At 33.1% G+C, this 26,892-nt stretch overlaps 1 protein-coding gene across 1 annotated transcript in view; it reads right to left on the minus strand.

Moving 5' to 3' along the window:
- The window catches only part of LOC129229637 (WD repeat-containing protein 75-like), a 91,084-nt gene that overhangs the window by 30,503 nt on the left and 33,689 nt on the right, over positions 1 to 26,892 (minus strand). Inside the window, exons 6-11 of the mRNA XM_054863991.1 lie at positions 25,552 to 25,622; positions 24,355 to 24,450; positions 16,961 to 17,049; positions 13,408 to 13,563; positions 8,778 to 8,977; positions 6,989 to 7,173 (exon numbers count right to left, since the gene is read on the minus strand). Coding sequence (XP_054719966.1) covers positions 6,989 to 7,173; positions 8,778 to 8,977; positions 13,408 to 13,563; positions 16,961 to 17,049; positions 24,355 to 24,450; positions 25,552 to 25,622 — 797 coding nt within the window. The remainder of the gene's footprint in view (positions 1 to 6,988; positions 7,174 to 8,777; positions 8,978 to 13,407; positions 13,564 to 16,960; positions 17,050 to 24,354; positions 24,451 to 25,551; positions 25,623 to 26,892) is intronic.

The raw sequence follows: 26,892 nt of genomic DNA on the forward strand, positions 1-26,892 counted from the left end.
ATACCCCCTCCCTCTCTTTTTTTGTGTTTATTAAAGGCAGTGTAAGTTTGTGATTAGAATTTATTTTTCTATTGAAAGAGCAACTCCCCTCCCCACAGCGGCAAAGACAACTCAAAATTTTAAGACTTCAATTTTGAAAATGTTTTGAGAAAGACTCCGAATTCCCTAACTGTTAACTCATTCAAAAATAACCAAAACAGCATTTCAAAATTTCAAGATGGGGAGATTTTCGGGGGAGATAGCAAACTCCTTCCCCAAAGTTCACTAAATTTGACCTATTCGCGGTTTCCCATTTTCATCGCCAAAGTTTTAAGAATCTAAGTTCTAAATTTTATTGAGAGAAAGTCTTCAAATTCCCTCAAAGATTACCTAAAGCTGAGTTCTGAATACTTCCGTTTTGAATATTTTTCAGGGAAGGGGGATCCCAAACCCCAAGACGGTCTAAAGGTGCGATTTTAAGCCTCCAGTTGTGGAATTTCTCATAAAGAGATCCTTCTCCCCTGCTTTTGACATTGCCAAAGACAACCTAAAAGTTTTAAGATTTCAATTACAAACAAACACTTTCCGGAAGAGGGTACTAAATTCCCTTTCTCTTAAGAAACGGAAGTATAGCTTCAAATAGTTTTTAATACATCAGCAACAAAACATTTCCAGGTTAGAACATCAAAACCATCTCTCATAAATTCACCAAAGATTGCCTAATTTAGTGTTTTTAAGACTCCAGTTTTCAATTTTTTTTAAAACCTCCCGCTCCCTACTTTTGCATCATTAAAGACATCCTAAAACTTTTAGACTTTTAAATTTTTAAGAGTTTGCAGGAGAAATATCAAACCACTCCTAGCTTCAAAAATGGCTTTCAATTCAGTTTTTCGAAATTTCATATTGGAGCCCTTGAGCGAGGCCTTCGAGATAGGAAGGCCATCCAACTAGCAAATGACGTCATCGTTCGTCGATCCACAATGATATTGGGAAATGAGCACTTCGATTAGTATTTTGGTTTAATTAAACTATTTGGTTTATTTATTATTGTCTTCTATTATTTTAGTAGTATTAAAAGTTCTACTTTTTCATTTGAAAACATAAAAAGGAACCGATAATCATAGACTAAAAAATACACTGAGCTTAATTCTTGGTATTTTACATAAAAACATTTATAAGTCTTACAAAGTATTCAAATAACTAAACACGATTTTATTTTACAATCATGTTAAAACAAAGTGATAAATAAACACAGTTTTATTTTTCATTTGAATTTTTTTTTAAACTAATCGCATTTTAACTACTTGTATATTGTATTGAAACATTAACTCTTAAGAAGTATTCAAATAAATAAATGAACTTTCATTTTACAATTACATCAAAACAAAAAATAATTTTACCATTGTATTTGAATAAGAATTAAATGAAATTTTAAAAAATAAATGAACATTTTTACTTAAGTAAATGGGAAACATGACTGCAATATGTTTCAAAGACATAACATCAAATTAAAGTACATAATACCAGATTATTAATGTTAACTTAGGTGAGCAAATTTATGCTTTTAAAAAGACATGAATGCTTGGGCACCACCCCCCAAAGTAAACACTGCCCTACCCCCTACAATTATGAAAACTTCAAGAAAAATACCCAAAAACATCTCTCCCATCTCCCTTAAAATTTCAAGGGCACAGTTATTTAACTATAGCCGTTGAATAGCTACCATTACTATGAGACTATGATTCCGACCCCTATGATGCCCTTCGGTGGGCACTCTCAAAAAATTACACAGGAATTCAACTTGAAAAACGTTAATTAAAGAAGGAATTATGCAACATCATAAATACTGTATGTTGTACATCAAAAAAAAAAAAATGTATTCAATATCTAAGCAGCCTTTTTTTTTTTTTTGGAATTTGGCTATTTTTTCCATTTTTAGCTTTTTTTGCTGCTAATGATTCTTGTGTGTGTGTGGGGGGGGGGCTTCAATAGTTCATCATTTTAGGCTTTGAAAAATTATTTTAAAAAGCATTAATTGATGACAAAGTAACCTTTTTGAAAAAACTTTTCATAGAATGACCATTTTAACAACTTTCTTCAATACTTAAAACCTCATATATGTTATGCTCTTTTAGGAATTCAGTGTGACAGTTTTGTGACAGGGGGAAGGGAGGGGATAACAAGAAGTGTGACAATCACGCGTTGTTTATAACAATATGCTCATGTTGAACAGCGTTACATGTAACAAGGGGGGGGGGGGCATTTGTTCAAAATTTCGCAACATACTTTATGGACAGCCCCTTAATTCAATTTATGTAACAGTTTCAGAGTTCCTGAAAGCTTACTAACAGAAAACCCAAAGAGTTCAAAAAATATATAGTTCAAGACATTTTGCCCTTTTAAGCATAAACAAACAAGCATAGAGCATTTGGCAAAAACACGTTGCATATCCACTGCTCAAAAGTAATCTTTCGTAAGCCCAGAAATTATGAATACCTTTAACTCAACCACAATTTGTGCATAGATATCATATAAATTAAAGACAACAGTGGAAAAAAACATATATATATATTTTTAATTTATGCACAGAACCAGCTTGTTTGAATAATATTGCAGGGGCGTAGTTGGGAGGAAATGTTTGAATCGAACCCACGACCTCCGGCGTTCAAAGCTAATCTTCTACCTCAGAACTACGGAAACCCATCAAGGAATGTTTTTTGATCAAAATAACAGCTAGCGTATGAAACAATTTAATCAAAACCGAAAATATAAGATTAGTTCAGTTAAAAGCCTGTTTCAATAAACTTGTTTACATACATATTAACTGAATTTCAACACCAAGTTACGTTGCTTCTGATAGCAACAAGTATATTTGCAGAAAATTTTGACATATGTATATTGTCAGCTTGGAAAACCCATTTCGAATAAATGCGTGTACAAGATTGAAAAAATAAAGAAATAAAAAGTTGCAAGTCAACCATTTCAAATATTAAAGCAGTAAGCTGAAATTACAAGACAAAGATATCAGAAAGGAAACTGACAATTGTTTGTGTAATAGAGGAAAAGTTAAGTAACCTTAACTGCATGAACTCAAAAGCAATTTGTTTATCTGAGAAAAGTACTTACCTCCGAACTTTAAAACTTATTCCATAAGGAGTCCAACTTTTTTCTTCGCATGCAGGTTGTTCAGAAGCGGAAATCGCTGACTCACTTTCACTCAGTACACTTACAAAACTTATATTATATTATATATATATAAAATATAATAAATAATTTATATTTACTTGGCTTTTTAGTTTTGCTGCGTTGCGCATCTATGGGCTCTTGGTGTGGTCTTTTCAATATTTTTCACTTTTATTATTATATTATTATTTGAAGTTACATATTTCCCATTTCATCTATTTCAGCCAGAGCACTACGGTTTACTGGTAAAACGCACTGCTTTCAAAGTTTCGCGCCAAGTTCAAAGATCGACAACTCGTGGCGTAACGAAGCGGGAGGGAAAGGAGTTGTCTGGCCTGTTATCACGTGGGTCTCGCCTTGAGTAGCTCTCTATCCCCCCCCCCCGACTTCTCTTTCAGATTGTCCAACATATAAATGCTTTAAGACCTCAGTATGGTGGGCTAATTAACAGACTTATCCTCTTTCCAAGAGCAGCTTTTCTTCGCAAACTCGATCTGTCGTTATTTTTTTGTTTACTTTCTCTCTCCCACCCCCCTTATTTCTATTCCAGCGAGTGTTAGATTCAATGACATTGGAATTTAGTGATTCCTCAAGTCTTTGTCAAAAGTGCAAAAACGGTCACCCATCAGTGTTTCCAACCAGCTTGAAATTCAGCCCAGATGATTTCCAAAATTCCCATTTCCATTAAAATCTTCAAAATCCCTTATAGTTTCAGTTTTACCTGGTATGTGGACGTCCTTTGCTTTGGCGAAAACCTTTCATCTTAACAGCAATCACTCTCAATCAGTGATTTATATTCAACTCTTAGGACATTTTGAGAGCTTACATAATTTTTATTTATGCATGTAAAGTTTGCAACAAAAAAAAAAACCCCCCGCAAATGAGAAAAAACGAAAGGTTGATGGAAAATAGCACGAGAAAAGGCTAAATTTTTAGTTAGAGCCGATTATTTTGAAAAATCAGAGAGAATAGCAAGCAACTCCCCGGTCTGCAATGCAGTGAGTTGGAAATAACCAAGCTATACCTAAAATAAGTCAAATGGCGCAAATCAAAATGCCACTCCTCCAAAAGCATGTTACAAACAAAACAAGCCCATGGCGGAAAATCGAGAGAATGTTGATGTAAATTCGTGGTCATGGAACAATCCAGTAATTAAAGCATATTTTTCAAACACTCAATTTTTCTTTTTTAAGTAAAAACTGAAAGAAAGGCATCGAATTTCTTTCCGTCCCGACCGTCTTGGAAATTTTGTCCACGACGGAAATCTGTCCTGAGACAGAAGGTCTTTGCACCATGACTGACTTGAAAACTAAAACGATACTTTTCCATTAGAGTTTTGTCAGTTGGCTTGGAGACTTGTTAATATTTTACCCTGGTGAAAACAGAAAAATAGCGTATACGTCGCTCTCCTATTTTCTAATTTTTCTCTGATTTTACATTTCAAGGAAACTGTTCTTGTTTATTAAATACTTGTATTGGGTTTCACACTTGCGAAAAAATAAGGTGGGATCTCCACCTCTAAACAAAATTTTAAGTGGGATTCATAAAATCAAAGTGAGATTAATTTTTTTACTTGCTTGATAACTCTTTAGTTAATTATTTATTTGAACAAAGTATTTGTATACCATGCAGCTTAAAACTTACTTAACGAGATTGAAAGAGAATGTTCCATTTGTGTTTGCAGGAATAAAATGCACATCTTATTATTTTAGAGATATCCACTTTTTTTTAATAGCATTTAAATCACTAAAATTCTGCTACATAAATCAATAATTTACTAAATGACGCTATGAAAAATGTATCAATGCCTCAAAAAGGAAAAAAAAGTCTGAAAATGGCAATTTTACCAAGGAAAGCATTTTGGTGCAGCTTTGACACAATAAATGCTAAAAAATATCTTTTGTTTGATGCAACTAAGAGCAGAAGAAAAATTCAAAGTTAAAAAAGTTGTTTGAACATTCAGTAAACGCAAAGAACAATTAAAGCCATTGTCAATATTTTAGTTCTGTTTCTTTGTAGTTAAATTCTTAGATTCTTCTGTTCATTGACACGATGGCAATTGATGAGTTATAGTAAGCCATTTGATTTATATTGGCAATCCTCTTAGAAGAAATATGAAAAAGAGAGGATTCAGAGATAAGACATTTTGCGCTCCTTCTCATGTATGTTTGCTAAGGGTAATCAACGGGTAGGCAAAGGTATTTTTATTATGTGGGATTTTTGAAAAAGTTACGGGAAGCACGCAATCTTGCATACTGGGGCAAACCCTGCAGTGTATAAACTTATTTGGCTGAATATTTTACATTTTAACACAGCAGTATTTGTTTATATATTTGGCAAATGATTTTAACAGAATTTTCATGTGTTTTAATCATTTAGTGGATAGTTTTTTTTTCATTTTAACGGAAATTTTATTCTTGTTTTATAGCTTGTTTTGTTTGAGTGCATTAAGGAGACAAAATGGTATTGTCAGATAAGTAGATCATGTACAACTTCGATTAAACAGCATGACAACAAATAAAATGAAAAAATAAAAAATCTGTTAAGTGACGTGTCTATATCGAAAAGATTTACTGAAACTTGAGGGGGAAAAAAGCAGAAAGTGAATGCATGTTACAATTTTCCTATTATTATGGTTAAGTTAAGTGAGGGAATGTTGCAGGCCCCCCCCCCCCCCTCCTTACCCAGAAGCCATATTGGCAATCCTAGAAGGGCAATCTATCTGTACTTTGGAGATAGAACGACCAATATCAAAAATATCAGTTTTGAGAAAGGTGGTCGAAAAGTTCACCCTTTTTTCTTGCTCTATTTAAGTTTCATATTCCACACTAGAGGCATTTTAAACATTTCAAGAGATTATTGTCTTATGCAACATTTGGAAAATACATACAATTAAATAATAATAATGGCACCCAATAAAGTCTTCCAAAACCACTATAATAGTTGTTCTAGCTGTGATGAACTTTCATGAAATGTCATTGAATTGTATTATTCCAATTAATTTGTGTTTTTTTTTTCTTTATTTTCTACCATGCACAAGATGAGAGAAAACTTTCAATTTACTTCCAAACAATGAAAAAAATTGAAATGTAGATGCGAAAGATTTTTCTTCACCAACTAAGCCTAACGCAAAACAGACAAGTAATTCTAAAGATCTAGGAGATTTGGAGCAACGTTTTGATTAAAAAAAAAAAATCCTTCTAAGGGTGGAATTTTTTGAAAGGTAATTGAGTTTACTTTTATTAAAATAGAAAATAAATATTTTAACATTATTATTAGCTATTCTAATGCCCATTCAGGGTTCGTACTCAATTTCAGAAATAAAATGAAGGAGTTTTGAAGGAGTAAAATGAGGTTTTGAAGGAGTACTAATGGGCTATCATAAAATATCACAATTTTTTTTCAATTATAAAACTTGAAAAAATAGCCAAGCACCATTTAAGCATGTTTTACTTCACTTATGAAATGTCTTACTCTTCTAATAAAACTTTCACCTTCAACTTTTATGACTTAACTATGATCAATTTGTAAATCACATCTTTATGAAAACAAAAGCATGAAATTACTACATTAAAATTGCCTTTGTGACGAAGTTGGTTGTCAATCAAAGTATTATAAGTTACTGTCATAGAGGAAGATTATGTAGTCTTGAACTAAAAAAGAAGGAGTTTTGAAGGAGTTAAAACCAAAATGAAGGAGTTTGAAGGGCCCTTCAAGAAAATTTTCTAAATGAAGGAGTATTGGAGGAGTTTTGAAGGAGCGTACGAACCCTGCCATTATTGAAAAAGTTTTCAATCAAGAAATTTTGTTGCATGGGAAAACTCACTTGTTTTTAGTAGTATCAAACTTCCAGAACTTCAGCCAAATTTGAGGACTGGTTTGACCATCATGCCAGAATTCTGCAGTAGCTAGCCATGAGCCATGACTATCGAATGCAGCACATTGCACATCAACATTGAACACTTCAGCATCACGTTCTCTACTGACGTAATTTCTGCTGGTGATGTCCAGCTGCAAGGAAAAATCAAAATGAAATGTTTTAAAAAAAACCTTTTAAAAATCTCAATAAAATAAAATTCAAAAAAACGATACATTAATTCCTATGGGTAATATCCAGTTTCCAGGAAAAACTAGATTTTTTTTTTTAAGCTACACAATTCCTATTGGTGGTAACCAGTTGCCAGGCAAAACCAAAACAAAATTTTTTAAAAACCTACTGGATTTAACATATTAAAATGTTTTTCATGCTACTTAAAATATTTTTAACTAGTAAGATGATTATCTTATAGGCAAAAATACATTTTTGTGAAAAAATTCTGCCAAATTGCAGCTAAATTTAAAAGTTTTCAAGTAATTTTTCTTTAAAATAATGATTTAATTCAGAACCTCTTTCAAATGACTTTTCTGTTTATAATTAGTGATGTTCGATATACCCGTATCCGCAGATATCCGAGGAAAAATAAAGATCTGTATCCGTATCCGTTACTTTTTTGACGGATCTTTTCATTCAAAATTTTTTTAAATATTTGAATAAAAGACTCTTAAATTCCGTTTAAATTAGGTTTTATTCCGTATTTAAATTAGAGGGTATCATTTCAGAAGCCAACGGCCCTCTGAGAACATTTTTTTTTTTAATTTTTAGTTTAATATTAGTTTTTGTTATTGATATGGGGTTTCTGTTTTCTTTATTTTGGTTTTTCCCGGCATTCTTCAAAAAAAGTGAGACAAAAGTCTCTATTTACTGTTTGTAAAGGTGTTCCTGGCTCTGTTATTTCGTCGGTCAGAGTAATTTGGGTGGAATGGGTAAGCACTGCATTTGTGCTGAAATAAAATGTGAAAAAATATTTCTAGCCTATCCAGAAGCAGCTTTACATTCTCGCTCCTGTATTCTACATCTACCGAGCAAGATAGAAATAATTTTTCACATTCTATTTAAGCATTAATGCTGCGCTGACCTGTTCCTTCCAACTAACTCACCATCAATTTTAACGGAGATTTCTTCAAAGAGTAAATCATAGTCTTTAGTATATTTTCGCTGTAGATGACATTTTTTGAAGAAACAGTGTTATTATAGTGACGGGAATACCTTCCCTAATAAATTTTACACTTGGATAGTTGAATTGGACAAAAACATTTTGAGATCCATATCCGCGGATCTTGACACTAATGATCCGTATCCGTATCCGCGGATCTTCTTTTTTAACAATCTGGCACATCACTATTTTTGATATAGACAACCATTTAATATTGTAAGAGTGAAACAGTTAACCATAAATGTAAGTCAATGCAACTTAAATGACATTAACAGCTAACCATAAATATAAGTCAATGCAAATTAAACGACATTATAAGATCTTTTTTTTTAAATGCAGTCACATATTTTTTCTGTCCAATTTTTGAAGGGGGTTTCATTTAGAAACTAAAGAATGAAGGAAAAATAATTTCTGGTAAGGTCAGTTCTCAGTTGACTAACCCCAATGTTTTGTAATTAAGTCCATTAATTAATGTATCTGGAATGCATAACATTTTAATGCTTGTGCAAAGGAACAAAAAGCTAGGTATGTAACACTCAGCATGTACTCAGAGAAGTATCACAAATATCTTGACATACTCACATTGAACAATTGCTTATCCAAGTTAACATCATAAAACTGAAGGTGACCTGGCTTGCCATTCATCACCAGTGCTCCAGTACCAGGATCATAAAGCATACCAGTGGGCACAGTTTTCTTCACACTGGAGCCTCGGAAATAACACCTGGTCAATCCCTGGATGGACTGTACGACTGTACGGCGAGAGTCTATCACTTGCAAGCCTGTAAAGAACAAGGAAAAAAAGTTCGAAAGCTTTTTCTGTTAGTGTGAAAAAAATACGCTGAAAAGAACAAGCTCAGCATGAATTAAGAACTGAATGTGCTCAATCAGGGGCTGCTCATAAATGATGTAACACTTTTTAACATAATCCCCCCCCCCCCCGTGTCACAAAGCATCTCACTTCACCTTACTCCTCCCCCTCCTGTCTTAAGTCATGCTAGTTTTCATAAACATATTTTTAGAAAACATGTATAAATATATATATATATCCTTAGAAAACATATATATATATATATATATATATATATATATATATACATATACACATGCCCCCTCCCTCTCCCCTTGTCACAAACAGTAACCATTTCTAACCCCCCCCCCCTCAAAGCATGATATCATTTGTGAACAGCCTCTTAGACAAGCATGTGTGTACTAGGTATAGCTTATTCTAAAGTTTAAAACTCAAAAAAAACCAAACTTTAAAAACAATTTACAATTTTTAATAATAAATTTTGCAAGTCTAAAAACCAGGGCTGAGGAGTCTGAGTCGAAGAGTCCGACTGATTTTGGGGTAAAGGAAGAGGAGTCGTTAGAAAGCATGCCGATTCCAAGCTCTTTTTCTTTCATATTCACCGACTCTCCTTGCATTTTTTAAAAACTGACTACCAATCAAAATGTTAGGCAACAAAACATGTAAAAAAACCACTAATGAGAAAATAACTGCCATTATGGCAATCAGCTAGCTTGAGTGCTTACTGAACTTTCTCTAGCCGTCCCTCAGTTTGCTTGCTTTTTTAATTAACTAATAGCAACTGTCAGCAAACGGTTTTGTTGCCTAACATTTTCAAGTAATCACTTTCAAACAAAAATAGAAATATAGTTTATAGTTTGATCTCAGTTATAAAATAGTAAAAGGAACGTAACAATTTAGTACGTCAAGGACCATAGCTCCGGTGGAAACTTTTGAGGGTGATGACCCCAAGCAATCTTCCGGTGTTGGTCATCGTTAGCGATCAGGAGGCAGAGCCTCCTAGTCTTGATTTAAAAAAAAGTTTATTTTGCGCATTTTATTCAAAATTTTTGCTAGTTTGCAAAAAATTGAATTTTACTCAGAAACCAACAAAGATAGGACCATAATCATATTTAGATTTTATGAAGCACTTGTTTTGTTGTGTCGATTGCCATCTTTTGCAGGGCTTTATCTCAAATAGTTTGTGAGTTAGGAGTGTTTTAGCAAACCGCTCCCCCACTGCTTTCCCCCTTCCCCGGGGTTGTCAACCAACCAGGGGGACGACGACATGTGGTTTCATAATCACTATTGTGCCTGTAACAATGATCAGAAATAATATTGCGTCAGCCTTTCCATGCATGCTCAACCCCCTTCAGATCCTGGACTAAATAAATAGCTAGACTCCTAGTCCTTTACAAGAAGGCATAAATTTAAATACTGTCCTAATTTTATTGCAAGAAAAAACATTATATTGTTAAACTGAGTTTGCTAAAAAATATTTTTTTAAATAATTCTTTAATTGACTTCTTATTCAGTTTTGCAAATAAAATGTAGTTGTGTCAGAAAAAGACTTTTTACATTTTATATCCCCTTTCGGAGAACATTTCAATGTTAAAAAGAATTTTAACACACAGAGTCCGACTGAAACCATCAGATATTTGAGTCAAACTTTGAGCTCCTTTGTTCCACAACTGTCCCATTAAGAGTTTTTTCTAATTTGACAAAAGCTTAACAAAGAATAATCACTGGGTTTTTTCTCTGTTGAATTTATTTTGCATTCACTTTCTAGCTATCATTTCAGTTTTTGAAGAGTTGTAAAAATATGTTTTCTCTTATTTTGCCACTATGTTTTTGTTTTTGTAATTAACTATTCAGCAACATCAAACTGAAACATCTCTCTCAAATTTTATTGTATGCATTGCCTTCTTTTTTTTTCTTATTTATTTCATTTTTTTTTCTTTTTGCTTGTTTGTTACTTATTGCACAAGGGGTTCCCCAACTTCTTTATCATTTTACAAGGGGTTTGCAAAGGAAAAAAAGGTTGGGAACCACTGTTCTAGAGTGAAATCTTTCACTTGTAAATTTCATTCTAAGTAAAATAACTTTCTATAAAGGCATACATTTTTGGAAAATAGGGGGGGGGGGACTAAAATATCAGACAGAGCTCTCATTCACTCTAGAAATGAAATTTACGAACTTTTCCAGAAAAAAATTCTTGAAATACTACAGTTGATTTTTGAATTAGAAGTTTTTTAAGGGAATTTAAAAGCTATGACTTCCTTTGAAACATAAATAGAAACAAACTGTTAAGCATTTTAAGATCAAAACTTTAATCTTAATTTTTTAGCATTTCTTTTAGATGACAAGGTAAGTGTTTGCCTAAGTACTCACTCACATGAGAATACATGTTCTCATTCACGTTTTGATGCTGAGGGTCAAGAACACAATAACCTGCTTATTGCAGTAGTTTATGATGTAAATAGCAATGTTTTTTCCTGATCTGTTTTCACCATTTAATAGGTTTTAGATAAAATTAGTGATTTTCCCTGACTTTTTGATCAAAATAAAATTTTCTGACGATTCCAGGTTTTCCCTGACCTGTGTGAACTCTGATCAGAGAGAGCAAAATTATTCTTGCGTTTTGGCTCTAGTTTAGAAAGTTAACATGAGAAATCAAGAGTAGATGCTAATAGATTAACATCTACTCAGTTAACATGCAGCAATGAGAAGCATATTTTTATGTAAAATTAAATTGAGTCCGGGCTGGCATTTTGAAGTGGTGATAGTGCTTTGGGAATACTGTCAATATTTCTAAATCTACTGTGAGTTAGACAATGATTTAAGCTATTTCCTCAAAATGCTACAGTAATCGAAATTTAACCACTATCATTGAAAACCAACACACAAACATAAGCTTTCAAGAATGATTAACACTTGCAGAATCTTTGGTTTTTAATTGTATGTAACTGTACATATAAAAATGTATACAACATATAACAGTATATATGTATAATGTAACAAAATGTAACGGCAAATACAGAAATTTTTACAACATAAGTAGGCAGTCGAAATCAAGAATAAACTATTTTTAAAATGAAATTCTGCCAAACTCAATGCATTGTGGCACACAGTTTACTCACCAGAAATTCCAATGAAATCATGTTGTGGCCCACTAACAAGGACAGATCTCTTTCAGTGGATTAGACAGTTTATAGTTGGGGCAAACCTTACCTGGCAGAACTGTGAAGGCTATGCTGATCCTAATTGCAGCATTATAATGCTGCCAGCTTAGGTTTGCCCCTACTATAGTCTCAAATTTTAGTTAAAAATATAGCGAAAAGTAACCACAAGAAAAAAAATAACAAAAATTTGTTTTTGACAAATTTAACTTTCACAATCAAGAATTGCCTAAAACTTATAATTTTGCATACATTTTAATTGATGTTTTCAGCTTTATTTAGTCAATCTCAGATGAAACAGTTATCAACTCATCGATTGGCATAACACTTGGTACATTTTTTACAGCAGTTTATTACATTATTATGAGTGGGCTTGTTTGCTCGCATGAGCGGTACCTTCGGAAAAAGAAAGACACGATAATAAATGATTTTTTATAAAATCATATTTTTGTCATAACCATGACATCATTTAAAAATAACTACAGAAAAAACTGTGGAATTTTCTTAACTTGGCTGTGTCAATGAATCGAAATTTCGCAAAACTTTTGAGTTATCACATATTTTTTGATGGTGAAAAGATATTATGGACAAAAGTTTATCTTTGCTACAATGGTGAAGAAAAAATAGTGTATTTTTCTTGTTTTAAAGAATGACAGGTAGTTAATTTTCTTGCCCTTAAAGTTCTTAACAGATTTTCAAATTTTTTATGTCAAAAAATTGAGCGAAATTTTTGATGAATTTTAGCATAAATATCAAGTTTGTGCGATTATTAGATTAGATATTCAACTAAATTGAAAAGAGTCATGTGACTAAAATATTCTTTAATTCTTCCAATGTCCAACCAATGAATCATGTGATTGGTTGGACCAATTACAAAGACAATAGTTTACTCCTTACGTGGTCTTGGGTATAAGTAAGATAAATAAGCTTTTCTTCTTCTTCTTCTTCTTTTTTTTTTGATTGAGCAAAAAAAAAAAAAAAAAAAACTACAAAAGAAGAATTTATGACTCAACAGTTAATTTCCCAAAATAATTAATTGCTAAGCTCAAAAACTTGGAAAAATCATTTTAAGCTTCATATTAATATTTTGGGATAAGGATCACAATTCTTCAAACTGAAAGTGATAAACATTTAGGTATATTGCTTTTGAAAAATAGGGTTGTAGTCCCTATTAGATTAATTATTTTCTTGAAATGAGGAAATTTTGCATTTCACTGGTTTCGGAAATAAGCGACTCACTTACCGTTGTCTTCATGTGCAGTGAGGACGTAACTATTACTCGGGGAAATGGCGAGTGCACAGATAGGTGCACCAAGGCGAGGAATGACAAATCGCTCGTTGGAGAAAAGATTCCATTTAACCAAGGCTGCCTCTCCTCCGCCACTGTAGAGGTATGAGCCTAAAGCAGACAGATTATCATAACATAGTTTTTTTTTTCAACATGCAACTGGTCAAAGAAAAAGCGCGATATATCCGAAAGTGCAATGTAATTAAGGTTGTTAAAAATAGTTATCTATCCAACACATACAAGTAAATTAGCATTCACAACTTTTTTTGACATGATTTTCAAACGGTTTTGATATAGTTCAGGAATTTACCATCACACGTATTGAAACTTATACAAGATTTAAACTTAAGTAAATTTTCAGCGTCAATATGAAATGGCAAATAAAGATTATCGTAATTAGCTAAAGCGTAATAAGAGTAAGATTCCAATACCCTTTTATTCCCGGTAGACTTTCTAATCCCTTCGATTTGCAGTAAAAAGGACGTGAAAAGTAAAAGTAACCAGATTGTTTAGAGAAAACTCTTTCGCCCGTTCAGAGCATTTTTCCTTACTTTGACACAAATCTTTTCTTTGCTAACAGGTAGTCAGAGAGGGTGCATGTTCTCTCCTACTTGGACCAGTATGACACCTGCCTGCTGTCTCTCACTCAGTATCAAGTAGTTTCCTAGCAAAATCTTAAACTGAAATATACTGCATGTATGTACATTTGGATGGCAGGAGCTGCGGCTGCTTTTCCAGAGAATTGAGAAGAATAAGAGAACATTGACAAAATAAAGAAGACAAAGTCCTTTTCTGAGTAATACCGTACGTTTGCATGAATGGTTTAAGCTTAAAGCAAGGTTTGTTCATCTTTAGAAACAAAACGCTGAGGAACATAGCATGACTAAGGGGTTAACTTCTATTTTGTTTGGAATGTTCCGTTTGTTCATCTAACGAAGCCAGTAACTGACTGCTAGAAGGCAGTAATTTTCCATTAGTCATTAATGTTTGCCAAATTTTACGAAGACTGTTACTTAAAAGCAATTTTTTGTAGAAAAAAAGATGTCAACAACATAGTGTGCATAATTTGTTTCTGGAATAGATGGAGAAACTAAAGTTGATAAACTGGGCACTGAGCAGAGATTTAAAAACCTAGATGGGATTTTGTGTAAAGTATGATACATTACATCCATTTATTTACTTCAATAAAATTCATACTCAGCAGTTTAAAGTTTGATACTTTAAAGTAGTAAATAATTAAATACTATAAATTAGTTTATCAAAGTTAAACATGCATGCACAATGAGTAAAGTTTTAAAAATGTAGTTATCTTTCAAAGACTGATTGGATCCTTGAAAGACAGTCTATTGTTTAACAGCTATTGTTAAACAGTGGTTAGTGTTCTTAATACCAACTGGATGCTGAAAGAGGAAAGTCAAGGTCTAACTAGATAGAATTGATTGTCATATAACAAAGTCCATTGAAAAGAAACAAATAATTTCTCTTGTTCTTTGTCATAAAATGACCTAGGGGCCACAAATGCCCCCTCTCTTCTATCTAGATATAAAGTTCAATATTTATGCTTTGAGATCAACATATTTGATTCAAAAGAAATTAAGTTATAATGAGGGAAAATCGTTTTACATTCAGTCACCTCCCAATTATCCATGAGCAGATTATCTGTGGGGTGGATTATCTGTGAGTCAATCAGCAATCAGAAACATGGATTTTTGCAGCAAAAAGCAAGTACTAAAGGTTTTTTTTTTTTTTTTGTCAAAAAATTGTAAATTTAAACTTGGCTGTTTTTGTTTTATTTTTTGCACTTTCTTTTATCATGCATGCACTTGTTCTTTATTAATGTTAGGTTCTGTAGTGCAAAAATGCAAAACATGTTTACAGTACTATATATATCTTCACTGCTTGAAGAAAGTTTTACGCATCCATCTATATTTTTGAGGAAGTACAATTTTTACCTTATGTGTCTCTCATTTTAACCTTTTTGCAGCTTATTCGGGATTTTTATTATTCGAGGCACTTGTACCACCCAGTGGCATAGCTAGGGTGAGGCGGAGGTTGTGGTCCGCCCCGGGCGGCATACTTTAAGGGGAGGCGATTCAGCATTTTTGTTGCGAAAAAAGAAAATTTAGATAAGTGAATCATAATTTTAAATCTATTACTGGAGGCAAAGAAAAAAAACCCCTTCCAAATGTAAGGTTTTGTTATGACTACAACTGCACTTCTCAGTGTTCAATGCTGAAATATTTCTGTAGTGATCCCCTGAACCTTCCTCATTCCATTAACATGCTCTAAGACAGATTTAAATTGTATTTTTAAAACTTAAGTTTCGGAAAATATTCAAGAACAGACCTTGACTTTGTAATGTCACAAAAGTCTAAAACTAACTTCAGTTTTGATAAAAATTCGGGAGAGAAACCCATCCCCAGAAGGTTATTTCTAACTGCGATTTTTAATGTTCATTTTGAATATTTCTCTGAGATAGGCGCCTGACACTTCCATCCCCCCCCTTCTTTTTCTTTTTGCAGGAAGAATACGGAATTAATTAGTTTCCCTTTTCTTCTTTGAGTGAAGTTTTCAATTTTAAGTTCAATCATGGAAAGGGCGGCAAAAAAGGAAACCACCCCGGCGGCAGAAACTGCAGCTCCGCCACTGATGCCATTCAATTCCACGGATGATCGGAAGTTTAGTGTAATTACAATTCAACTTATAGAATAACAAACGAAAGATGTTTATCAAGCTACCAGCTCCCTTTACAATTTAAATATTGTTGTTCAGAGTTTTAAATTTTACTAAAAATTACAGCAGAGATTTTTTTACCAGTTATAAAAGAATATAATTTCTTTGGAAACAACCCCTATTCACAACCCTCTTCCAACAAAAAAGCACTAGGAGCAATAGCTAGTGAAAACACTAATCTTACAATAGAGAAAGATGTTGACCAGCAGTAATCGACTTGGTGAGTATTTATTTTACATTTCTATAAAACAAGTAAAAGACAAACAAATAAATACTTGTGAATAATCAACAAAATTATTTTTGAATGTCGTTTTGTTGCATTTTCAAGCTTATGTTTTCAAAACTTGTGAATGTAACAAAGTGGCGAAACAGACTACAAATGAACCTATGGTTATGAGTGCGAAAAATTTCCAAAACTGCACCAAACTGACCAGGAATAATGCACCTAATAGAGCAAAAATGTTACTAATTATTTCATAAGCAAGGAAAAATTTAATGGACTAAAAATTACTGCAACTGAACATTTTGTTAAAATTTTTTTTGAACACAATGGATGTATAGTAGAATCAAAGTTTTCTGGATGGGGGGGGGGGGGGGGGGGGGCATGACCCCTATGACCCTCCCCTGATGTGAAGGATTTGCTGCAGTTTGAAATTTTTTGAAACAGGCACATGAAGAATGCAGATATAGGCAGAATTGTTTAATAAATATTTGTAACTGCTGCAGATGTCATATTACTGTTTGAAAAAAAGTCAAACTGTTATAGTTTTCATACCTTCTGTGGAAAACACAAGATCAGCCAAAGGAAGAGTGTGCCAGTGAAAGATGGATTTGATGGGGTTTTTGGAATTTAATATATCGGACCTGAAAGTAAAGAAAAAGGAAATGTATATTTTTTATGCTTCTATGATATACCAGTAACTGATAATATACCGCAAAACCGTACAACTTTAGACCAGTGTTGCAACTTTAGACCATTGAAGGAATCTGGTAGTATGTGCCATGTAGGGGTTGTTGGAGCAAAGCTGTAATTCAGTAGGTTCGCAAGTGTTGTCCAGAGAAGTTCATGTTGTTTACCCCAAGCTCCAGTGTTATCATTCTCGTGTCAACATTCGTGTTGGAAGGTTTTTTAAAATTCTTGCTTCAGCTCCCAAAGTCTCTTTCGAAACCTATATTTGCCGATTGAATTCTCCAAAGGTAAGTTTATTATTTTATTACTTAGATATCTAAGATGATTTAACCTTGTCTGCGAATCCTGATGTTGCTTTGTTTACTTGTCGTTTTGAAGTGAACAAAATATGGGAATTCGAGTTGCAACTTTAGACCACCAATTTTTACTATCGTTTGTCAATATTTTGTGAACAATTTAGTATTGTCTTGAGCATATTTTTAGTTTTCCCGGTTTCTTTGGTTTTAGACATGAAACCAGAGTAAAGAAATAAGATAGGCAGCCGACCTTACCCAAACTATTCGCCTGAACTGATCGAAAAGGTGACCCAAGAAATCAGGAGTAACCAAATTTCAACAACGAAGGCAAATAAGGGTAACGTTTGGTGTTGCCCTCATTACCGTGATGCCATTTGGTATAAAAAAAATACTGCGACAACGAAGAAACCTACTCAATTGAGCCAAAATTTGTTTCAAGTCCCCACAAAAAAAAATGATAAACAAAAATGCCCTAGTAAAAAAATATAATAAAATTCCGGAGTAGGTACCTACTAATTGTTTTTCAATCTAATGTTCATATTTATATATCTGAATAAAATATTTTATTTTTCATAATTGATTTTATTTAAGAAAACTGGAAATTGACTCAAAAAGTATAAAAAAATTTATAATTCTGAAAAAGTAAGTACAAGTTCTTTTTTTGAGCAATCACGATTGCTTATTGCTTTCATTTGCCTGTTTTTGGCATGCTATCATTTTATTTTCCCACCACCAACCTCCGCACCGTCACCGTCGACCGGGTCCTCACGATGCTGCTCCTATAGCGAAAGTCGTCTCCAGGTTGCATCAATATCCTACACACACGCGCATACATACACAACTACACACACACACACAAACACATACACACACATACACCTACACACACGCACAATTACCCACACATTCATGCCTGCACACAGACACAAACACATATGCCTACACACACATACACATACCCACCCACACATACATTCATGCACACAACTACCCACACACTTATGTCAACACAGACACAAACACACATGCCTACACACACATACACATACCCCCCCCCCCCACACACACAAACACACACGCCTACATAAACACACTCGTGATTGCGAAAAAACATAATTTGAATTCAAGATGTCAAAATTCAAATTAAATTTTTTATTTATTTTATTTTCTTTAATTTTTGCAGTACACGAGATTAGAACAGAATTATCCATGCATTGTAATTTTAGACCGGAGCAGTTTAGCAGTGCATATCAAGGAAAATATGAGGTGGTCTAAAGTTGTCACCCACCATGTGCAAACTTCATACCACTATACAAAAAATTTCCCCTCCCTTTGTGTGTAATTTAGAATTTTTTTCAAAGCATCACTCTACAGCTGAGATGTATAGTAGTGTATGGTTAAATTCTCAAACTTTTTTGGCAAAGAATGATGAAAATATGAAGAAAAATTCATATAAAGTTGTCTAAATTTGTACGGCTTTGTGGTATGTCTTATATTCATAATTTTAAATATGCGTTATCATGCATAATTTTATATAAATAAATACAGTAGACCCTCATCTTTTAGGCAGATATGAATACACAAGGTTTAAGATTTGAGGTCTTTATTTTGTTTTGCACAGCTGCGGTATAACAAACTGACAAAAATTTGCTTTTTCTTTTATCTCCAAACTTTTGAGATTGCTGATGAGACGTAATAAACTGCATTTTAAAGTGCTAATAAGCAAAGCTTGGGCTACTGGAGACAGTTTTTTTTCAGAGAGAGCTCTTTTCAGATGTTAAGTTATTATACTTACACAATTTGGAAGAAGAGCTTTCAGATGTGACAAAGGAAAAAGAAATCAACAAGGATACTGACATCGATAGCACACAATCAAAATCTTTCACATTGAAAATTTTGAGCCATTCCTTGACAATGGCAAATGATCTTTCTGATCTGTTACTGAAGGAAGATTATGTCAAGGAAGTAATGTGATAGATCATGGAAGCGTTAATGTCTTACAAAGAACTACATGAGTTTTTTCAAATAAATACTTTAAGAAAAATATAAAGGAAACAGCATTTCAAAGAAATCAAACCAATACAGTTGGCTCTCTGTTTAACGATGGTAGCAGAAGCTATATTATCTAAAACTTTCAAAACAAAAAATATCTGCAACAAATTTACTTCATTGGAAGAGCAAGACCCGATGCAGGGTGTTCCGCTTTAACCTTGTGATAATGCATATCACATTTTTTACCCATTTATTTTCTTCCCATTTTACTGTAATTTTAATCGTTCCCCCCCCCCCCCCCCCGTTTCGTTGTTTTTTTATTTTCTTGTGCATTCAACGTTCTCCCTGCGTTCCCCTTTAAATTTCGCGCACTTTATGATATCAACTATGTGATTTATTCATTTTTCCAATTGTCTAGCTTTCTGTCCATTTTTTCTGTTGGTGATCCTATTTTTTCATCTTTTTGTCTGCCATTAAAATGGTGGTAGTGTCCTTTTCCTTTGTTGTTTGGGCGCCAAACGTGCTCATTGGTTCCCACACTTCGCCGTGTACCCGGATCTGATCGCCCATTCGCCGATTCAATTTTTCCACTCCACGTCACTCTGATTGCAGCTCCCAGTCAGCTCAGTTGTGCTTTTTGCGGCTCTCCGTTTTCTTCAATGATGGCATGCTGAAGCATCACTGCCCGGCGTCCTTGGACGGCCGTGACTTTCCGCCGTATGTATAAGACCTCAAAATGAGGTGAAACCTCTTTCACTTGTATAGCAACGTAATTATTTAACCAAGAACGTTAAATTTCGTGGCAGAGGATGATAGCATAGGAAGAGAATCGCCTGTGTGTAAAATGACTTCGGAGGGAGGTACGCAGAATGTGCCGGAATCGAGCCCTCCTTCATTACTGACCATATTTTGGTACTCAACCTAGCTGTGAGTGATAATGCAGAGCTGCATTTACCCCAACCAAATTTTAAATATATGATGATTTCAACACCACCACCACGGCGATTACCAACTGATGCGCCATTTTTCGGGGTGGCATGGCCTGCAACCGACATCGTATGCATCCCATTCACCCCTGAATACTTCCCACCATCTTGTGTGCCTCTTCAAATCGAACTTCCCGTTCTGCGCCCATTTCATTTGTGTTTCATAAACCATGCAAATGAACTCCCCGTTTTCCGATTTTTAACGGACTTTGCAAGCTCCAGCTCCACGTTTTTTTCTTTTTGAACTTTTAAGTATTTCACCCGCAGACTTGTGTTTTTTTTATTAAGTGTTTGAATATTTATCGCTAAACTGGTGATCAACATCCATAATTTCCTGTCGTATCTGGTCTGCTTCGAAATTTAACCTGAAATAAAGTATGTACGGTAATTGCTATGTTTCATTCCTATCATCCACATACACTCAACTTGGGGTAAGTCTCTTATGAATTTTAATATTCTTTGGGCATTCAAGGCAGTCGTTGATATGAGGTTATGTGAGGCTGCAATGCTTCCACTTCCATGGCCTAAATTGTTATCTTTTTGTGTTTCTGATTAAATTTTCCAAATTGAACGCGACGCACCATGACAAACCTGCAAGACCTTTATTTTTGCAACCGTTAGTCCTAGATGTATATTTCCAGTTGCAAAAATGTTCGAAATGAGATGCAGAGTTTAGATATCGAAAGTTTGAAGTAAAAATAAAAATAAGTCAAGAAATACAAAATTTAACTTTTTATACGGGCCCCAGCTCCCCTAACTTATGTTTAGGGAAATAATCTCCATTGAAAAATAATTCCAACACAAAAAGTTTGGAATTAGTACGATTAATATTAAAATATTCACGGAGATATTAAACGCAGCGTTTTGTGACTTACACCACTTTACACTCCCGTCAATAACACATTTTGGGGGAAAATATAACAGTTAACAAGTGTTTAAAATTACTTGTGTGCATAGAGTAGTTTTTCAAATTGTTCAAAGCATTGTAAAGTATTTTTGCGTATCATGGTGTAACATTTGCATTTATTTTTGAATAGCAATGAAAAATATGACTACATTGCTTTTCTTATTTTGACAATCTGTCATTCTTCCAAAAGGGCGAAAAGTTCCAATCTAATCTTCAGTATGGTCCCTTAAAACTTTGAATTGGAATATCTCCTTGAGTTTTAGTCAAACAAATGTCAAATTTTTTGTATCAGTAATAGTTTTCAATGGAGATCATTTCTCTAAACATTAGTTAGGGGACCTAGGACCCATATAAAAAATAAACTTTGTATTTTTTGACTCATTTTAAATTTTCACTTCAAACTTTCAATATCTTAATCCTGCATCTGATTTTGATAATTTTTGCAATTGGAAGTATAAATCTAGGACTAACAGTTGCAAAAATAAAGGTCTTGCAGGTTAAAACCTAACACCCTGTATATTTAGGCACAATAAGCCAGTTACCAGTTAGAAAGAAAATGTAAGCTTGATTTGTGTGTCAATTTGTAGCTTAACACAATATCTAGAAGAGAGCAACTTTTACCCTTACAGCTAAGAGACAATGAACCCACTACAACAAATCTTCATCCATTAAATGCTTCCATATTTTAATAAATTTCCAAACCTTAAAAAATGTTTTGGAATTTCAATTTTTCTGCAGAGGCAAACAAAATTTTAGTTTGTAAGAAAACTTTAACTTTGATGTTTGACAAAATGTTCTTTTGTAATCACACAACTGTATTATTATTACTTTCTGTTTTTCAATGATCCACACATGCTGTTATTACAATCACCTTTGTGGGTCTAGTTTCAATGAAAAATATGATTTAAGTCATGTGCCACAAATGTGTACAAAATAATACAAAAGAAAAATTAATAGTATAATTTAAAATACCAGGGGGCTCTGCCCCCTGCTCGCTAATTCTCACCAACCCCCCAAGATTGCTTCACAATCCCATTTGATTCCCAAAGCTTTAAATCATCAGTTAGAAAGAAACGGATTAAAAATGCATAATGAGCTCCCTTTGGATCAAAAAGCACCCCTTCCCCGGGTTTCAAAATAACTTGCACCAACTTGCAGAGCCATAAGGGCTAAGGGGCTCCTGAGCATTGCAAAACTACAGTTTTGTATGTTTGAAAAGTCACTTTCATATTTGTGGTCTTTAGTAATATATTTTGCTCTTTAACTTGGGGCTTGAATTGAGTTGAGCCTAAGACTTTCCGTTGAAATTGAAACCCTTAAAGTTAGCGAATAAAAAAGAAGAAACATGCAAATCAAAAAGACGTAACTATGGCAACGCCAAATAAAACATCAAGAATTTTAATGAAGAAGAGGTTTATTCGAATTTGGATTTTTAATGGCTTGTAACCTTTTTTTTCTTTGGAGACAGAAGCTCAGTTTTTCGACCATAGGTCGAGTTAGATATGGAGTATAAAAAGCTGATCTTTGCAGTGGTGTCAAAAAGAAAACTGGGACAATTCCTTCAATTTTTATTGGTAGATTTAATGAAGAAAGTAGTGCCTAAATTTTAGCTAAGCTTAAAAAACTTCAAACTAAAAACACAAATTACTCTCACCGTATTTAAGTTAGAGCATTGAAACAAATTGCGTAGTACGCAGAAAATTCTACCCTTTCCAATGATATATATTAATATGTGCAAGTCATTTTTCACCCCTTTAATAGGCAATAATAAGCAATTTACTTGATTTTTGAGCTTAAAAAATTAATTACAAAAAAAAAACTAATTTGAATTTTAAAAAATAAAACCCCAGGTGCACACACCATGGGCTCGAAGTAATTTTGCACAAAATTTAAGGGTTTTGGTGCTATGGGGTCCCCTGGATGCACGTCCACCACAGACTTCCCTCCAGAATTTCTTTGAAACCTTACTTTTTATTTATTATAAAGAGATAAGTAACGAAAGAGAAGTTAGAAAAATTTTCCCAAAACTGAATGCCAACTTCCTTAACTTCAAAACTTTATTTTAGCAGTTGCAAGTCTATACTGCCCAATAAGTTTGCAACTCTGATTAGATGTACGTTTTTAGACCAAAAATGGCAATACATATGTAAATATAGTGAAGCATCGTTTTTTACGTTTTGGAAGGGACCGTATGAAAAAAGCGTATAAATGAAAAAACGTATAATAGATGTATGTTAATGTGTATTAGACTCTGCAGGGACCAATTTTTAAAACGTGTAATTTATAAAAAACGTATAAAAGAGAAACGTATAAATGGTGCTTCACTGTACCTTAAACGGTTTAATTAACTGGGAGTTAAATTGATGGATTTTAACATTAATGTACTTGTTCACATTTGCTTATTAATAAAACGAACAATCAGTATAAATATTAGGATTTTATTTTTCAAGAGTTACTAGTTTTTTCAGAAAAAGTCTCATAATTAATAGCTCATCAAAGAATTGGAAAAGAGCTTGATTGTAGTATTAGGAATTTAGGTTTCAGTCAAGGACCTATAACATTTTTTAAAGAATAATGAACTTTTAGGAAATGCAAAAAATTAGAAATTTTGGGTGGAATGAAAGCATTGATAGAAATTTTAAACCTAAATAATTAAATGCTATATCAGAGATATAATTCCAGTACGCAAGAAATTTTTCAGGAACCTCATTGACAGAGTTGTTGTATGTCTTCAAAATAATTATTTGTTCACCTATTTGCAATTTAAGCGTCAATTCCCCTTATATTGAAATGTTAATAAAATTATGCCTTTCTCATGCAGTTACCTTCCAAAACGATGGGGTGCTCCCCCCCTAAAGGCAAAGGCGCACCCCCTTAATTATCGTGGAGACCCCCCCCCCCAAAAAAAAGTTTGAAAAATACCCCTTAAAACAACCACACCTAAAAATTTTAATGGCACAGTCTGCACATATCCCCCCCCCCCCCCCAGGTGGGCATCCTGAAAAAGATCACAAGATTTCCGGCTGTAAAATATTATTGATGTTGACAAGAACAAAAATAAGATGTGAAGTAACTCACCATACTAATGCCCTTCCAGAGCTGTCACCAGTTGCCAGAACCAGTTCAGAGGGATGGAAAGCTACACAGGTCAATCGGTGCTGTCCAATAAAGTGCCTACAAAGAGAATTTTTTTGTAGGTTACAACCAACAAAAAAAAATCCCGGCCACAAACCATTTTTTATGAATCACCAGGGTGGATGAATTTTTACACGTGGGAAACAGGTGACTGGTATGTCTATGGATTGATCTTCTGGATATGATTTTATTTTTATTTTACTTTTACGTTGACAACTGGAAAGGATTTTTATCAGGTTGAACAATGGAATTGGCTCTTTTTACATGGATTTCAAGGTAAGATAATTTTGTTATAGGCAGGTACTGTCCCATGGATGGCTAATTATCTGAGCTTGTTTTCCTAATTAGTCGAGGCGAAACCCCCTGCTTTTAGTTTAGCAAATGGTGCTTTTGCCCAATGTTACTCTATATTGCATGTACTGGAGCTTAAACATTCTCTTTTAGTTCATAGTTAAATTTTTGGTCTTTTGACCATAATTAATGAATCCTCCATGGCTGATGAGCTCTGGATTCATACTTTATCTTTTCCTATTTAATAGCTGTTTGCAATTTTCCTTTTTATCATCATTAATTATATATAATTTGTTTAATATTTGAAATTCTGTTTGCTTAATTTATATATATATATATATATATATATATATATATATATATATATATATATTATATATATATATAATATATTATGCCCGTAAAATCGTCTCAAAATCGAGCCTTTAGACTAGAATACCACCTTAAAGAGCTTGATTACTGCATTGCATGTGGCCATGTATCCAGAGTCCCCAATTGGAAAGGGTTTAAAATTTTAAGTTTCAGTTGATAACTTTGCTTGTTTAATAAAGTGTTTTATCATTACACTGGCACAGATACATGCATAACATTTTGAGAATTTCATGTACCAAAGTTTTTGATATTTTTGATGCTCAAAATAATGCATGTGAAATGTTTCTTGCTGATATGTCTGCCCTGAGTCCTTTGCAGCCATGATTCAGCTTAACTCAAAAAAAAAAAAAAAAAAAATAAATAAATAAATAAATAAATAAATAAATAAATAAATAAATAAATAAAATAAAATAATAATAATGAATAAAAGAAAATAACTTCATAGACAGTTCAATTCAAATAATATATCAAATATACCTGACAGAGTGTTTAGTTTCTACTTCATGTATCTTCAATATCTTTTCAAGCACAGAAGCAACATACTTGCCCTAAAAATGTAAGCATAGAGTGAGCAAGATAGACAGTCACACTATAAAAATTATTAAAAATAAAACTTTCAAATGCACATGCAAATTAAATATGGCAATAAAAAAATACATTTCAAGCAACTATTACAACAGATTATCCAGTTCCTTGAGAAAGGTAAGATTATGGTTTCACTGTATGAAATTTTTATTTTATGAAATATTATTACAATAAAATTTAAAAAGTTTGTTATTTTTCTTGAAATTTATTGTCACATTTTAGTACCAAAACTTTTTAAGAAAGTGATGTATATACAGTGGGACCTCCATATAACGAAGTAGCAAATTGCCGGAAAAAAATTTGATATATAGAAACAATCTTAGTTTATCATAAAAATCTCCTAAAAAATTAAAATTAAAGCTAATTTTTGAGCATGAAAGATAATTTCTAATTTACACAAGTATCGGATTAAATGAAAGTTAATAACTAAAAAATATCATGTGAAACATTTACGGAGCCTTGCATTGTTTCTAAAAAACCGATATTTTATGTTTTGGGGTGAAAGTTTTCTGTAAGTTTCAGTACTATTATTACAGCTTTCCGATTTATCATAATAGCAGACACTCTGCTTGCGGAAATACTAAATTTTCCAGAAATGACATTTTTGCACCTTCATATATCTTCATTCTTCGGCTATTCAACTTCTTCCGCAACATTAGGGGATTTTTGTTTTGACTACGTAATACAGAGAAAAGTAAAAAAATCAATTATCTTAACTTGAATGATTTTCACGGAAGATAAAAACACACTAGGGATGATAATTAACAGAAAAAATGGGATAAATTGAAACTGGTTTTACTGTGTTAGTGGTTACAACTAAGATTTAAAATAAACTTGAGGGAATTTAAGAACTCCAGAACAAAACAACGACCTATGTACACACCCCTCAACCCCCCCAGATTCCTAATGAGTTTCATAGCAAACCTTTAGTGAACATAACTTTTTCCCTGAACCTTTATTGTTCATGAGACAAACAATTTAAATTAGAAAAAAAAATCTACCAATGTCCCGAAATTTTTTCAGATTTTTTCGATAAATAGAAACAATTTTTCTATGTAATGGACATGGAAATTTGCTGGGATTTCGATATATAGAAAAATTTGATACGTTGAAGTTTGATATATGGAAGTTCAACTGTGTATATATATATATATACTTCAGGATTCTGTCCTAATGCATTATATATATACTTTAGGACAAAAAACGAATTTAAAAAAAAAATATTCAAAATAA

This window comes from Uloborus diversus, chromosome 9 (genome assembly GCF_026930045.1).
Source record: "Uloborus diversus isolate 005 chromosome 9, Udiv.v.3.1, whole genome shotgun sequence".
Classification (NCBI taxonomy): Eukaryota; Metazoa; Arthropoda; class Arachnida; order Araneae; family Uloboridae; genus Uloborus; species Uloborus diversus.